This window comes from Aptenodytes patagonicus, chromosome 12 (assembly GCF_965638725.1).
Source record: "Aptenodytes patagonicus chromosome 12, bAptPat1.pri.cur, whole genome shotgun sequence".
Classification (NCBI taxonomy): Eukaryota; Metazoa; Chordata; class Aves; order Sphenisciformes; family Spheniscidae; genus Aptenodytes; species Aptenodytes patagonicus.
Window position 1 is genome coordinate 12187929 of NC_134960.1, and position 16210 is coordinate 12204138.

Consider the following 16210-nt stretch of genomic DNA (forward strand, 5'->3'; position numbering starts at 1 on the left):
GCTCCACCGAGCACTGAATGGAGCCCCTGTCCTCCACGCCCCAGTACCAGTGCTACCCCTGTGTTTAAGCACTGGAGAGTTGGCCAAGCTGAACCTTCGAGCTCAGAAAGCTGCCCTGTTAACACAGAAAATCAAGTACTCTCTCCATGCAAGGGGCTTGCACTGGCACAAAGTGTATTTTTGCAGAGTGGATTCAATCCTCTGATATTTCTGTCTGCTGTCATCTAAGACAGACAGATCTCAGCAGAGAGTAAAGGAGACCACTACTTTGGATCTGAGATCTAGCCTGAGCTCCTGGTGAATCTGCACGTAGGCACTAGCAGAACTGCAAAACAAACGATTCGTTATACAAACTGTAATTTGTCTGGATAGGGGGACACGGCTCAAAAGCCACAAGCAGCAAGCACCCTTGTCCAAAACAACATCCACCAACTCAGGGATCTCTAGTTTACCAACAAAAGCTCCTGGAATGGCTTCCTATATGGGGCAGCCACTCTATCTTGGAGCAGAGACCTGAGCCTCCCATTTTTCTATTAAATCCCCTGTCACCTGGCCCAGGAGTTCGTGCCCCTATTACCCCCAAACACCACACAAGGGTGACAAGGAGAACGTTTGCTCCTGGCACAGCTCAACTACGAGGAAAGGTAAGCACATGAAAAGCTATGGGGAAGCAGAAAGAGAAGAGACTTGCTTCTGGAAGACACTGGCTACGAGTTTGCACTTCCAATTTATGGAAACAAGGGAAAGGAACAGATTTGGTCCCTGCTGCAATGATGGAAACATGTTTCTGCCCAGCGTCGTCTTCTTTGCTTTGGACCAAACAGAAATCTTTTACCCACCGATGGCTGCCAGCACTGTGGCCCTAAGCAGGACCTTTCAAGTAGACCATACGGGAGACAAGCTGGCACAGTCAGATCACATCAGGGCTGATTCTGATTTTAGCCCAGTTCTCCCTTCTCTGATTTATTGGGGCTGGTGCCTGCCTGGAGTCCCTGTCAGTCTGCGTGCAGGAAGCAATCCATTACTGCGACCGCCAGTGCCACCCCCACCTAACTGCACACCACCAGGGCTTTGGTATAAATAGAATAACAACGGGCTGCTGAAGTTGCTGCAGGCATAACCTTGTTAGCAGCATACGCTTCCTCATCTGGTCAGGTCCCAGCTCATTATCAGGCACCTCCCAGCCCAGACAGCACAGGCAGCCCCTAGCCATCACGGCCCTTTGCTGATTCAGCAGAGCTGGGATTCAGCCCACACGCGGGACCTGGGTCCTGCCTGTCCTCCTTCTCCCGCCAGTGATGCTTCCTCTGGTGCACAGCAGGGGAGAGCGGGGATACTCCCTCTACACTTGGTCCTCCACCCCAGCAAGGAAAACATCCACAGCAGCAGAGCCGAACTGCCCTTGAAACACTCCAAAATCCTCTCACTTTAGCCAAGGGCTGTTTGGGAGAAATAGTAGGAATGCAAGCTGGGAATGTGAGCTCAGAGGGTGCCTGCACATACATAAAGGAAAGAAGAAAATACTTTTTAAAAGCTGTCCCAGGCTTTCACTGCTGTCAGCAGCCCTGCTGCAAGTGGAGTTTGCCCGGGGTGTGTTTGTCCAGAGGAGCTGCAATGCTGCAGCCGCACACAGCAGCCAAAGTGACAGCGACATTTTGCTGGTGCCCCGGGGGAACAAAGAGCTCTGGCACATCAGGCTTGTGGGAGGAAGGAGAAAAGGAGTCATTCTTCAGTAAGCTGGGAGAAGGAGGAGAAGAGAGGCAGCCCTTCTGCTGGGGGTATGGAAACTGCAGTGAAACTTTTGCTGAGAGTGCAAACAAATCTCTCCAGCTCCTGCCATGTGGTGGCAAATGCCAGGTGGGCTCCAGGCCACCGCAGAGGGACCCTGGCCCTGAGCGCTGCTCACGCTTCCCGGCAGGCAGAAGCGAAGCACAGACCAGTACCTTGGATCAAAATCCTCAGGGAGGCTTCGCGCCTGCCTACAGCTCAGTGCCAGAGCTGGACGACATCACTGGAATGAAAATGTAGTTCCTCAGTGCTTCCCCTCTCCGTTTTCAACATCTTTGGGGTGTATAACCATAAACCATGGCAGCAGAAGCTGCAGCCACCAAGACCCAGGAGTGCTGGGAAGCTGGGGCAGGGACCCACTGCTGTGAGTGGGACCTGCGCTAGCAGATCAATGCCAGAGTGACACCCCTCCGCCTGCCTGGGCTGCCTTCCTGCCAGGAGAGGACCAAGCCCCAGAAGCCACCTTCTAAAGCAGAGCACAGTCCTGCAGCAACACCACTGGCTGAGCCGGCAGCCGAGAAAGCCACCCACTCTTGCTTCACACAAACAGCTTTGAAGGTCAGCTCAACTTGGAAGCAGCAGCCCAAGCGATGTGCACAATGCCTTTCCTGGAGGATGTTTGCTTAGCGGCGGAAGGAGGAGGTTTTTCATCCATCTGCAGACTAGGCAAGTCAGACGTGGGGTTTCTCTGGTTCCCACCACCCCACGGCCCACCCAGCAGGTGGAATGCACTGCTCCCAGTACACCTATTTGGGTGGTAGTGGCTGGGAAAGCCAAGGAACCTCAGCAAGCAGGGAGGAGCAGCAGCTGAAGCTCACCAGCCAAACCCCAAGCTGGGGTCTCCAAAGACAGGATGGGCACAGATGTAATCCCAGGCGCTGCAGCCTCCGCTGAGACACGGGCTCCACCTCCGCTATCATCTGCTCCTGCAGAAGTCATGAGCCCTTAACAAGCCTTCAGAGGGCCCTGGTGCTAGGACTGCTGCCCACCCCAATCCTGTGCTAAGCCTCTGCATGCTGTCCAGGCAGCCAGCGAGCCCACGCCAGCCTTTCGGCCCTGCCCTCTCTTTGCAGGAGACCTTCTGGACTGACAGACCCAGCACATAAGGATGAAGATACTTTAGAAAAGAGGAATTTATGCCTTTTAAAGACATCAGGACCTCCTGAAGCCGGTAGCTTTCAAACTGTGAATCCACAGCCCCCAGAGGGAGCAAGGAAGGGTGCTTGAGGACATCTTTTAAGCACGTTAAGAGATTGTAAATCTGCTCTACAGGTGCCTGTGCCCCCACTGGAAAAAAAAAATCAAGTTCATAAGCTAAAAGGTTCAAAACAACAACTTCAAGTGTCTTATATATGATGGGATGCTCAGCTACCAAAAAGGAAACAATGAAAAATGCTTTTAATGAAAGAGGCTTCTCACAGCCAGGGGTACCTCCCGTACAGAGGACAGCAGCTCCGCAGCCCCTGGAAGCAGCACGATGCAGCACGATGCATCTTCCACCCCCCTTCCCCAGTGCACCCTGCTTGTACACTGGACAATTATTAAATAACCACTTAGGATCTTGCTTCACTACGGAGTTAACCTGGGCTCCCACATGTCGCAGAGCTGAAATTCAGCTGGCGAGGAGAGTTAGCAGCTGAATGCCTTGACTCAGCAGTGGCTTTGTGCCCAGCTGTTCAGACTTCCCCAGCTTTATTCCAGAAACTCTCTGCTGTGGCTAAAAATGGCTTTAAACTGAAAAAGGGTGGATGGGAGGTAAGAGGGTGTACACAGCAACTTCCCACCTCAACAGCCGAACATCCTGCTGCTGGTCAGACCTGCTGAGACACGTGGGGAGTAGGAATTTGATGATTTCCCTCCTTTGAAACTACGGTTTTCATAGGGCTTCCATCCAACACCAGGGAGAAAAATCCCACATCCCCACAGATTGCTAACTTTCCGAGGATTTCTCTTTCCATAACCATTTCTCTTCTCCCGCCACCCCTCACCACTGCTCTGTGGAGTTACCTCTTCCCAAATGTAACCAACCCCGCCAGATTACAGCCCCACTCCGATCCACCACCAGGCAGCCCTCTGAGGTGGAAGCAGTTGAGTTATCCCAGTCCAGAGCTCGCTGGGCAGGGATCCATGTCATGAAAGCCACCAGTCGTCACTGCCAGTGGAAACACCACAACGTCAATCCGCTCTCCTGTTTGAAGTGGTCCCTCCAGGCAGAAGGATGCTGGAAAGTTGGCAGGTGTTTGCAGAGGGGATGGAGGAAGGGCTTCACCTCCCTCTTCCACCCCCTGACTGCTGGAGACTCATGTCTCAGCTCTGCTTTCAGCTGTGATCTACCGCCCAACTGGAAGCAATGGGGGAAAAAGGACGCACAAAGTCAGCATTTGACTCTTTCCCTCTCTGCTCAATCCTCATCCACTTGATTTCCCTTTGCACATGTCAGTGGCAGGGCTGGGGCTTGTAGATCAGGCGAGAGATGGAAAAGGGCTGAGGAACTCAGGTTCCAGGCCTGGTAGCCAGCAGCGACCTGTTTTTGTTGGTGCTCCCAACACTGGCAAAGGGGCACTGAAGGGAGCTGAACTGCAGGAAAGCAGAATGAAAGCCCTGGCTCAGCCCAGGAAGAGCTCCAGCACTGGGGAAAGCAGACACCACAGGGGTCCAGAGGTAGATGCATGGCTGTCCAACCTCCTCTCTCCATTCCCAAACACTGCCAGATCCAAGGACTAAATTCATCCTTTGCAGTTAAACTCAGAGCTCCACAGACTGCAGTCAACTGTGGCCACTGAAAGTGATTTCACATTTTGGGGTGATGCGAGTTAGGTGGATCCTCTACCCGTGCCCCAGAAAAAAATCAAGCAGAGGGTGTATCTGACAGCACCCAAAGGCACGTCCTCTTCACTGCCACCAGCCACGACTCCCGTGGGCATGCTGCGACCCGAGGTGTCAGCTGGGGAAGCTGAGGCGAGGGACGGGGAGCAGGAAAAGTCCCGGCCACAGTGCCGCGAGAGCGGCTGCTTGGCTTGGCACCAAGCACACTGACCAGTCCTTTTTCCCTCCCTCATTCCCGCCTTTCAGCCACCCAGCATAAAAGGCTGCCTTTTTTTTTTTTTTTTTCCCCACTCTGTTCATGGCCTGGCTCCCTTTCAAATTCCCGGAGAAAAGTATTTATCTGCTGGATGAATGATGACATCCGGCCAAACCCCAGACACGCCATCACGTCTGATCCAGCCCAGCCGTCTATCACAGCTCTCATCTCATTATTGGTAAGCTGGCAGCCTGCCAGCACTCGGGGCTCGGGAAAGGCCTCCCACCAATCTCTCCAGAGGAGAGAGTCAAGGACTTTTATTAATTAGCATTTTGAATTGTAGCTAATAAATACCTCTCTGGCATTCAGGCTGGGATAGGAAACACAACAGAGATGTCCTTGAGATGCTGTAGCATTTTGCTGCTGGAATCAAATGGACAAGAGTCACCTGCTAAGTCCTTCTGTGTGCTGCAAGCTCACCTCTCCTCCCCGGAAAGGAGCAGGCAGCGGGATGGAGCACGACCCACCACCAGATTCAGTGGTCCATCACCCTCTTGCCCATCCAGCACTGCAATGGCCAAATGCTCACAAACACATGGCGATTTTGCAGTGAGTGCAATTTTGCACCCGGGAGCTGCTCAGCAGTCCCGCAGGACACTGCGGGATGTACCTGAGGATGGACCCCACAACACAAGCACATGCTTGGGATTGGACTTCGGGCTGGCGCCTCCGCTCCCCTTGTCTGTTGGACCCAAACCAGGGAGACAACGAGGGACATGGCACTGATCGCTGCTTGGCCGGACGGCCAGGAGCTACAGCTTCAAACACAGTGGAGCTGCACTGCTCTGGGGCTGACGCTCAGCATCTAAAGGTCTCCACATCTGAATATGCTCCTTGTTCTGGCCACAGCCCCCACCCTGCCTGATTCCTGGCTCAGTCTACAAGACAAAATAAAGGTGAGGAAACTGGGTGCAAGACTGAAGCTGCCCTTCAATCCACCACGTGACAGTTCCTCAGCTACAGGCAGGTTCAATAAGCGACTCCCTTTGCAAAGCAGCTCACCACCCGCTCATGCAGGGCTCCAAGACTCATGCACAGGAAGCCCCCACGTCCCAAAACAGCCCCAGGGGCTATTAACCCCTGTGATAAACCCCCACTCAATGTCCTTGCAAGCTCATCTTTTCCTTGTGTCTCTTGCTTGCCCCCGAGCTGCCGCCTTTGCTGAGGGATGACCGCTGGGGTGGCAGGTTAAGTGGTGAGAAATAGCTGGGCAGGACAGATGAGAGCGCCAGCCGAGAGCAAGCAATTAGTTAATGGGCTCCAGGGCCCTCAAACCAATCTCATCAAGTGACCACAAGCTGCAGGAGGAATGATGACAGGCCAAACAAATAGAGACAGGAGCCAAAGGAGGAAAGCAGGAATGGGAAGAAGGGGGAATTAAGGGAGGGAATGAAAAAAATCAAAAACCCAAGGAGAGTATATAGTCCACAGAAGCATAATACTTAGCTGGAGACCTGAAAGGCTCAGTGTTGCTGCTCAGAGGAGAAAAACAAAATCCCTTTATCTACCTCCACACCCTTCCAATACAGAATGATGTCAAATCAATTTATTGCCTTTCCCCTCACAATTAATCAAGCCTCCCCCATTGCTCAACCTTTTGGTAGAGCTGCGCATCGTGTCACATGCAGCATAAAAAGATAGAGCAGCATAGCAGGAGATGGAGGCGGCTGCTCAGATTTATGCTGCTTGTGATTAGTAAGAGATGGGTGGCTCCTGGCCAAAGTAGCTCATAGTCACAAGACTTATAACCACACAGAGTTGCGTAAGGCACGCGAGATTCCTTGCAAACGTTGCTTGTTTTGCATGGAAAGACTCTGGAGCGTTGTTACGGATGGGGCTCATGGACATGGCTAAAGGAAAGAGCCTTTCAAACAAGGCAGAGGTCGTTAGTAACCATGTGAAGTGAGGCTTTTCAGACTGACCATGTTTCTGAAATCAGCATTTGTGAGCAGAAAGTGGCTCAGGAGGAGACCAATACCTCCCCGCTGGAGAAGGCTATGCCAGGAGTCAGCTGAGTGGGCAGCTGCACAGGCCCCATTCCCTCTCCAAGAAAACCTCCAAATCCCAGATCTGTGACTCGCGGGGGGAACCGTTGACGAACGTCAGACTCTTATGGATACCAGCAAGTTCAAGGCAGTTTGTGTTTCATCACCACCCCAACGGCAGCAGCCACCCAACCAACTTACTCTTTGGGGGGCGTCAAGTCGTCAGGTCGTGTCTCAAAGAACTGGAGAACCTCCTCGCACTGCGAGATGTAGGGAGGCAGCTGGATCAGAGCCTGCGGATGAAACAGAGACACTGGTGATGGGAAGCATCAAGACTGAGCAAGGAGTCAAGGGAGGACAGGCCCTCAGAGCACAGGGGACTGGTTCATGGCACCGAGCTCAGCACCCATGTTGTTCCTGGCACACAGGAGCGCAGAGCCAGGCTGGGAAGAGCTACTGCAAACACATGCCAGAGTGGAGCAAGACCCAGACAGCCTCCTGTTACACCCACCACACCACCCCAGCTGCAACTGAATACTAAAGGAGAATAAGCAGAGACTGCCCGGGCCCTGCTTAGCCCAGCTCCAGCCTTTTGGACAGATGTGCCCTCACAGGGTAAGAACCATGGGGATGTCCATCCCAGCATTCAGCCTCCCGGCCACGGCAGGGCTCAGTTTCCCAGACGTGCTGTGGGCATGGAGCCGTCATCCTTGGGAAAAGCTGGGCAGTTTACGTGTGGCAGACTCTTGGTGCCATCAGCCCTGACCAGCACATCCCAAAAATGCTCTGCTGGGCAATAGCAGCTTGGGAAGAGGCAGGGAGAGAAGCAACAGGAGGCAAAAGCGCAGACACCAGCTCATCAGGGCAAGGGCTGGAGGGCTGCTGTGTGTGCTGTCGAATGGCAGGAGCTATAAGCTGCCTCTGCTTTTCTCCTTTCCCTTTGAGGAAGCCTGCTGCAAAAAGACAGGCTTCAACAGTGGGACCTGCAGGGTGAGAGTGCATGTCTGTGGGAGCTGGAGGCAGAGTCTGGGACAGCAGTATTTGCCTTGGGCCAGAGCTCTTGTAGGTCCTTTCCAACGTGGGCTGCAGCAAGGGCTGGGCAGGGAAGGTGGGATGGGAAGCTGCCTGGCAGAGAGCCCTGCCCTGCTCTCTGCTTGTGGGAGGGAACGGAGTCACAGATGATGGCGACTGCAAAAAGTAAAAAAAAAAACATGCAATTGAAAAAGGGATGATTTGAAATCAGGGAGCAGTGCTGCAGCCTGACCTGGAGCAGATGTTTAACCAATTTTCTATATAATTCCCCCTCCCCTCCATTTGCTGTCACAGCAGTCTCGTGACAGCAGTGTGGGCAAACTGAACCTCCACTCATTTCTGTATCGGAGACAAAGCCACATCTGCAAAGCCCCAGGGTTACCACACAGATCAGATGTGGCTCCATATTGACCTAATTGCTGGCCCCCAAAAGCCCTTCCAGCCATTCAGCACAGAGTCATTCACTGCCAGCGCAGCAGACAGTCAGACCACTAATCATGGGCCAGCTGCGATCAAGATCATGTGAGAGACAGGAGAGAGAAAACTACTCACTCCATGGCTTTTGGGTCCAGGGAAGAGCTATTCAAAGACCAAGTTTTGCACGGATGCCATTCCCATGTGGGTACCACTCCCCAGTTCTAAGCATCCCATGATCTACACAATTTCCCCCATGCCAGAATCACTCTGATTTTGTGGCCTGGAGAAGGCTCCATGTCCTCCGATAGCAGGGGATGATCACAGAAAACACACTGCGCTGGAAGGATGAAAGGCAAGATCCACAGCTCATTTCTCAGGACATCTTGAAGGAAGCCCACCTAGAGCTGACTCAGCTGGCACAGCAGTGGCTGAGTCAAGCAGGCCACCCTGCAGCCTAGCTGGCCACGGTCTACAGCAGCTATGGCCACCAAATCAAAACCAGTGGCACAAATAGCATGACATCTGTCCCACCTCTGGCTCTGCCACCAAAGGAGTGAACTGGGGAGGGCCTTCAGCCCATGGTGTTGGAGCCACAGCAAGTCACCTTACCCACCCTGCTGCCTGCAAGCCTGAGGAGAAAGGTCATTTACCATAGACAGACAAGCCCTATTGCATTGAAACCCATTTTCCAGGGAGTGAGAAAGGATTGTTCTCTAGCAGCAATTATTTTTTTAGTGGTCCACCCAGTCTCGTTGGGGTAGAGCATCACAGCATCGCAACTCCTTCATCAACCCTCCAACTAACACTTTCTCAAAATCCCTTAGACAGGAGGAAGGCAGTTCCCACACGAGGGGAAAGACCAACAGATGTAGAACACAAAGAGAATAAACTGGAGAAATGGGAAGAAATTTCAGGCCTCCGCTCCCTCTCCTTGTCATTCCTATGGTCGTTTGAAGTCTCATTTGGTGACTGGTTGCTCTTACCAGCTGCTCTGATTCTTTTGCTGCTTTTCTTGCACCTTACCTTAAATTGCCACGTTTTTCAGTACAGCGGGACCTGGAACAGAGCCCTTCAGCAAGAGCACCGCCTTGTGAAAGCAGTGGTTCTCTCCCTTGCTCCTCTCGCCTACTTCCACCCCAAATCTCACCTACCATCTTTCCAGGGCTCTCCCAGAGAATGAAGACACCCTACTTCTCTCGCAGGAGATGGCAAGAAAGTAAAAACTTTCTTACACAGTTTTCTGTGGGAACTTGTTCACAACATATTCACCTAACCCTTAATTCTCACTCAGCAGGGCCAAGCTGGAGGACATGTTTTGTATTTCTGTTCTGCACCACCACCCTCCAAGCACGTGCAACGTCCACCTCCAATGATAAACAGGACAGTAAGAGTGTGCTGGGACCGTGCGGCTGCAATGTGCAGCACGACGTGCCCAGGAGGGACGTCTCCCTGCTCCCACTGACTCCTTGCTCATTCCATGTCTCTGCAGCCTTCGGCCCCACACCCGCCTTCAGCTCGGCAGCTTTACGGTTAAGTAGCAGCAACTGGAAGGCCAGGCACAGTGTGCATGTTATTACTTGGTAATGCATTAACGGGAGGAGGAGAGAGTGGCTCTCTAAGTGGGTCATATAACATCAGCCATTATGTTCCCGTTGTTAAGTCAAATGGATTCATTATATTTTATGCCAGTAATGGCATCATTCTGAAAGAGACAGCTGCAGCATCTTATCGCTTAGGGACTTTTTCTTCCCAAAAATTAAATTTACGGTTGTGTGTGTCTGTATATAGCTGGCACATTTTAGTGACTCAGAAGACAAGGGGCTGATCATGCCTGGCTGGAGCCAAGCAGTTACTTGCACCATCAGCTTCCCCCATGCTGTATGGAGCACACAGGTCCAAGCACACCTTGCACTACATCTCCATCACTCCACTCTCATCTGCAATCCTGGCCTGCAGTGGTTTTCACCCGCAGCCCCACTGCAGAGCTGTCAAGATGCATTTACTAATTCACCTTTATCCTTGTACTTGTTATTCCAGCCATGACATCCCTTCCACAGATATGGCTGAGTCCCAAAACCCGCAGTCTCTCCCACCATGCAAAGTCCTAGGCCACAGTCACTGCTACGCCTCCCGCACCTAAGGAATGCGATGGATATTTCACCATTTCCCCATCTTCTCCCTTGGGTTTTGCGGTTTTTGTACATGTTTTCAGCAGCATTTAGACTGGATTTTGGAGGTACTGGTCCTACCTCCAGATCATTTCATGGCTGCTGCAAGTACTAGTGCACTTCTTCGACATAATGAGATGTGGCATACTTTATTTATGTGAAAATAATTTTTTGTGGACTCTAGTATTTTGGTGTTCCTCCCCCGCCCCCAAAAATGCCCTAACATCACAATTTGCTTTATACTTAAGTACAGTCTTATATTCTTCAAGGGTATGGAGCAAATCGTCTCACCTTATCTTTGTTGGCTTCCAATAATTTTCTGCAGGTACAAGTCATCTTACCCATGTGCAAATAACTGTTTTACGTAACCAGTAACAGGAGTTTACATCCCAGTTTGGGACCATCCCACCAAGAAAGTGCTGTCTTCTACATAAAACAGCAGGTCTGTTCCTAATAAATGGGAAAGGAAAGGCTCCCTGAGGAACCGAGTCCTTCAAGCCTAGTCCTGCACACAACCATTTCACTCCAAACTGCCTACCAGACAGGACACGGCCAGGCAGCCAGGTCCTTTCCAGCCCATCTGGAAAGCTGGTTCTGGTTTGAAGCTTGAGAAAGGAGAAGATAAAGGGAAAGCACAGCAGCAGGGTGCAAGCTAGTGTGGAGCTGGGCCACCCAGCACCCTGCAAGCCCAGGCCTCCAAGACCTCAGCATTAATCACGTGGAATGAAAAGAGAATCAGTGGGTGGGTTTCCATCACAGAAAGGGTTTGATAGTGGGGGATAGCCCACACTCCCTGTTCTCGCAGTACTGGCACACCATTATATACTATTAAACAGGATCAAGCCTGATCAAGGTGGCTTCATCTTTGGTCGATGCTAGAAACCTCCCCTTACCTTGCAGTATTCATCGATAGGTATCAGGCGCTTGACCGCAACATCACGGATGTGACTCCGGCGGAAGAGGATCTTCCCTGAAACAGGAGAGATGGAGAGAGAAGAGCAGGTCAGCACAATGCCCAGGAACGCTCCTTTTGAATCACTCTGTCAGGACCTATTCCATGCGCATCCTCTTCTTACCAAAAGCACTGTACCTAAAAAAAAAAAAAAGCCCATTCCCTCCGATAGATTAAATATCTTAACAAAATAAAGCACATTTAAAGTGGCAAGCATGTTCAAGGAGACAGAAGAGGAAACAATCACCAGCAAACTGCATCCCCATCTTCTCTCACCAATGTGGTGATGACGGAGGAGCAGCCCCTATCAAAGCATGTGCCTGATACCTTACAGTCTGCTGGCATGCAAGTCCTGGGTGTACAAGTCCACTGGCAAATGCCAGCGCTCGTCAGAGAAGCGGACGTCCCTGCGACTGCCGGTGCCGGTGGGACCCTTGTTGCAGGCTCCAGGCTTGCTCAGGGCATCCAGGTCTAGGGTGGGCAGAAGCCAAGCCAGAGGGTTTCTCTCTGTGCAGCTCCTGTGTCAAACTGGTCCTTGAAGACACAGTGTCGGGACTGCAGCTCTGAGTCAGACCTATAGGATTTTCCTTCCTGTCTGGGGTTTATTTGTGTTCTCCATTAATGGGATCCTCTTGCCACTCCATTTCCTCCCCTCTGGCTTGTGGTACAGGCCTCTATCCTTTGAAGTCTAATGAGTCCTAAATGCTTCAAGCTGCTTTCACAGAGAACAGCTTCTCTGGCATTTAGCAAGAGAAAAGCCATTAGCAGACAGTGAAACAGATACACGTAGAGACTCGGTGATCAAAAGGACTGGTACGTGGTAGGATTTCAGACCTGCACTTCCCCAAGCACCAGGAACTGGCACTGCTTTGCAATACAGTCACCTGGAAAATTGTGGTTTGTGGGGGTGGGATGGGTGGTAATGAAGTTCCCTCAAGTTCCTCCTGACGTCTCCCATACCACAGGAAAGTCTCATCTCTTTTTGTCCCTACTTGGGTTTCCAATCACACCACCAAACCCAGGGAAAGCAACTGATGTGTTTGTCCATGCAATCCCTTCACTTATCAGAGAGGTCACCATAAGGCAACCCAGAAGCCAAACTCCCCTCACAACCAAATACCAACACACCCTCTTTGCAAGCAACATGAGAACAGGGAAAAGCACTCCGGAGAGTCACACAGCCCTTCGCTGCACCATGGCTGGCTTCAGCCCCTAGAGAGAGCCTTCGCAGGAGCCGCGGCATTGCTGGAACCAGAGGCTGGATGCTACCAAGCTACCCGAGAACAGGACGTGTTAAAATGGCCACACGCTTATCACAATTTTAAAACCAGGGCTGGGTCACGCCCCCGCTTCTCCCTGACTTGTCCAGGATCTGGAACATGCATGACTTGTGCAGCCTGCCAATGCATTTTTTAAGCAGAGATGAACTAAGCCAACCCAACTTCAGCTTGCAAGGAGCATGAATCAGAACTTTATGGAGGAGCCAAATCTCCTGCTAGGCTCAGTTAATGCAGAATGCCTTCGAAACTGGCCTGTCCAAGGGAGCACACAGCAATCACCCTCAGCACTAGGTCTATACTTGCCCTCCAGTGAAATGCAAAGGGTCAGGCCAGCTCATACCAGAAGGATTGCTCCTCATTTATGTCCTGCTGACAGCGAGGGGCTGAGACATTCATGGTGGGAAATGCTCTGCTCTGAAATGCATTCCTTCTTGCAGCCTGCCAGAGCCAAGTCTGGCAGTCTTTATGATACAGTGAGAAAAAAATACCCCTCTATTCAATCCGTCTTTTAGATTTTGAGGGTGAATAGCCTGGGAACACAGAAGTTGTCTGGAAAGACTGGGAGGGAAAGGGAGCGGCAACCAGGTCGGAGCTCCTTTCCTTGCCTATAGCGATTATTTTCCATCAGACAAGCAAATGATAAACAGTTTTCCCTTCTCACCAGCAATCATGGTGTATTTGTTGCATCGGTTTCTATTTGAATGATGACTTTTAAAAAGATGAATGCATCACAATAATTTTGTTGGCAATTGTAAGGAATAGCTGTTTTGGTTTTATGTCTGCCAAAATGAAATCACTGATGGGTGGGTACATTATAAATGTCTGAAATAATAAGCTCTGGGTGTGGGAATATTTAAATGTTTAACAAACAGAGACTAGTGAATAATAATAATAAAAAGAATATAGTTTTGGTGAATAAATACATCACAACAACTGAAGTGATCTTAAATTAGCCCAGGCACAGAGCATATGAACCAGCAGGAAATCCAGCTCCTCTCTTGATTTGCTCTTGATCTAGTATTTTTCAACAAGGAAGTTTATTTTCTAACAAAAAGCTGCTTTTTAATCAAAATGCCTAATTAATATAATTGTAGACCCTTCAGCACTGCCAAATACAGCTATATAAATCCTTGACTTGAAAGGCAAGAGAGAGCAGGAAACTACTTCCCTCCTGGAAGGGAAAGATGGGCAACTTGCTGGGTCAATGAGATGCAACATTTTCCTGGGCACATTTTCCTTAGACCGTATCTGCAAAATGGGAATAACAGTGCTGCCCACTGGGGCTTTTCACGTGGCCAAAGACCATATAATGCAAGAGAAACACATGACATTATTCATCTCATATCCGCACCCGTCAGTGCTGTAGCTCCAGGGGACACAGTGAAGGCAATGGTGCCCATCACCCACACCTCGTTCTAAGCATTTTCTGCTTTACGCTTTTTTTTTTTTGGCTGCCTCCAGGAGCTTGTAATGACTCTCAGCCTGGTACCAAGTTACTGCCCTGCTAATTGTCCAGGTGGACTCTCTTCCTCCTGCCTACAGCAGATACTCCTTCATGCTGAAGGGGAGGAGAGGGCTCAGGATTAGCTCCTCTAGATCCAAAAGGAAACACATGGCAAAGAAATGGGCAGATGGGCCAAGGCAAGAGGGAAGTTAAGTCTGATGACTGCGTTGGAGAATTGCTGTCCTGGCCTCTTCCAACAAGCAGCCTGACACACAGGTACTGTGCGGAGAAGGGCTTGGTCGCTGGCCCAGCTTTGGCACAGTATAACCTAGCTCCAGGCAAAGGCAAGCCATGCGGAACAGTGAGGAGAAACGTCTCCACAGAAAGATGCCAGCAGAAAAGAGGGGAAGGTCTTTGGGGTTTGATTTTCCATGGTGAAGTTTCCCAGTTGCCTGAACTGTTCACTCAGTAAATCTGCAGCGTGAGAGATGCAGAGCAACAGTGAAGGGGGAGCAATCTCAGCTGCCTTCATGGTATCTAGCAGGAGCAAGGACAGGATCCAGCAGTTCGGATCCTTGACTCCTGGATGCCTGCAAACTCAGCAAAATTTGCTCCAATATGAGAAAAATAACTACCACCTCTACCTTTTGTTTAAGAACATCCTTTGGCAAGACTCACTTTACTCCTAACATCCTCATAGCAGTGCTCCTGCCCTCAGCCTCAATGTCAGCATGAGAAATACAAAGGGGAAAACATGTGAAGGAGGGCAATTCTGCACATCTCGCTGATTAGTGGGGTTTTCCATCGGCTGGTAAGGTCAGTGCTGCTGCAGGCTCCACTTCACCAGCTTCTCACTCTTGCCACAACTCAAGCACTCAGAAATTATTAGATTTTCTTATTTACATACATAATGTTATGCATGAGCAATCAGAACAATGAGTCTCCCTCCCTGCTAGCACAAGAAAGTCACTGCACAAGGAAGTGCAGTAAAATACACTGTCCTTTATACACACAAACAAAGCTATGAATAGACTGAACATTTATCACCTGGGAATGTGTCAAGTAAGTTGATTTTGGAAAAAGAAGACATAGATAAGGCATCACTATGGAGTGGCTGCCCTGGCAAGTCTCCCTGTGCAAGAAGTACCCAGACTCCAGGACACGCTGCCTGCTTTTTCTGGATCTTGAAAACCTGTTAATACCTACAGGGAAAAAGTGGTGCCTCCGAGGAGGACAACAGCTCTGAAGACACTTTGTGTACAAGTTACAATTTAGAAAGTGTTCTTTCTTCAGTAGAATATACAACACTTTATTCCAGTGAATATATTTATTATACATTACATTACTATAACTGTAGATGCACCAAAGCATTGCACGTGCTTTGCTTGCTATACATTTGTTACCCCCCTTTCCCAGCAGAAGTAGGTGTTTTGCATGTATCTGCTCTTTAAGGGTAACCTGGCAGTATTATTATTATTCTCCATCAGCATTTTGACTAGAGAAATCTGACCAACGCAACCCACCCTTTAAAGATAGAGGGAATAAAACCAAAAGGGAGAGAGCTGAAATATATGCAACTCCTTAAAAATCAAAGCGAATGGAGTCTCTCTGCACTGATCTTCAGTGCAAAAGTAGGAGGATGGTCCCTTTTTACATCTCTCCGGCTATACCTGATACCACGTTTCATACACTTATTGGCTGGTTACAGCTGCTGGGGGGAATTAAGCAATGCAGAATGTTTTTTTATTGTAGGGTTGCTTTGGAGTAACAAGGATTAGTTTCATATAGAAAAAAACAAGCTACCATAAATATTTATATCAACTGGACATCAGAGTCAAAATCAAATTTCACCTCCCAAAATAATAAAAGTATCCAGCTTTTTATGCAGTGCTTTCCAGAAATCCCCAGGTGCTTTATACACAACACGAAAGCAGCTGGGGCAGGTGGAGGACCTCTGCCGCAGCAATGTCCAGGAGAAGACCCCAGTCATCCCCTGTCCCCACGAACACCTCAGGAAAGGGGCAGGGCACAAGCGGCAGCCCCCAGCAGAGGATCCACCACA

General features: G+C 50.2%; 1 protein-coding gene across 2 annotated transcripts in view; it reads right to left on the reverse strand.

Moving 5' to 3' along the window:
* SH3PXD2B (SH3 and PX domains 2B) overlaps nucleotides 1–16210 on the reverse strand; it is a 79129-nt gene that overhangs the window by 22200 nt on the left and 40719 nt on the right. For both annotated transcript variants that reach the window (XM_076349731.1, XM_076349730.1), the window contains exons 4-5: nucleotides 11366–11442; nucleotides 7057–7148 (exon numbers count right to left, since the gene is read on the reverse strand). In XM_076349731.1, coding sequence (XP_076205846.1) covers nucleotides 7057–7148; nucleotides 11366–11442 — 169 coding nt within the window. The remainder of the gene's footprint in view (nucleotides 1–7056; nucleotides 7149–11365; nucleotides 11443–16210) is intronic.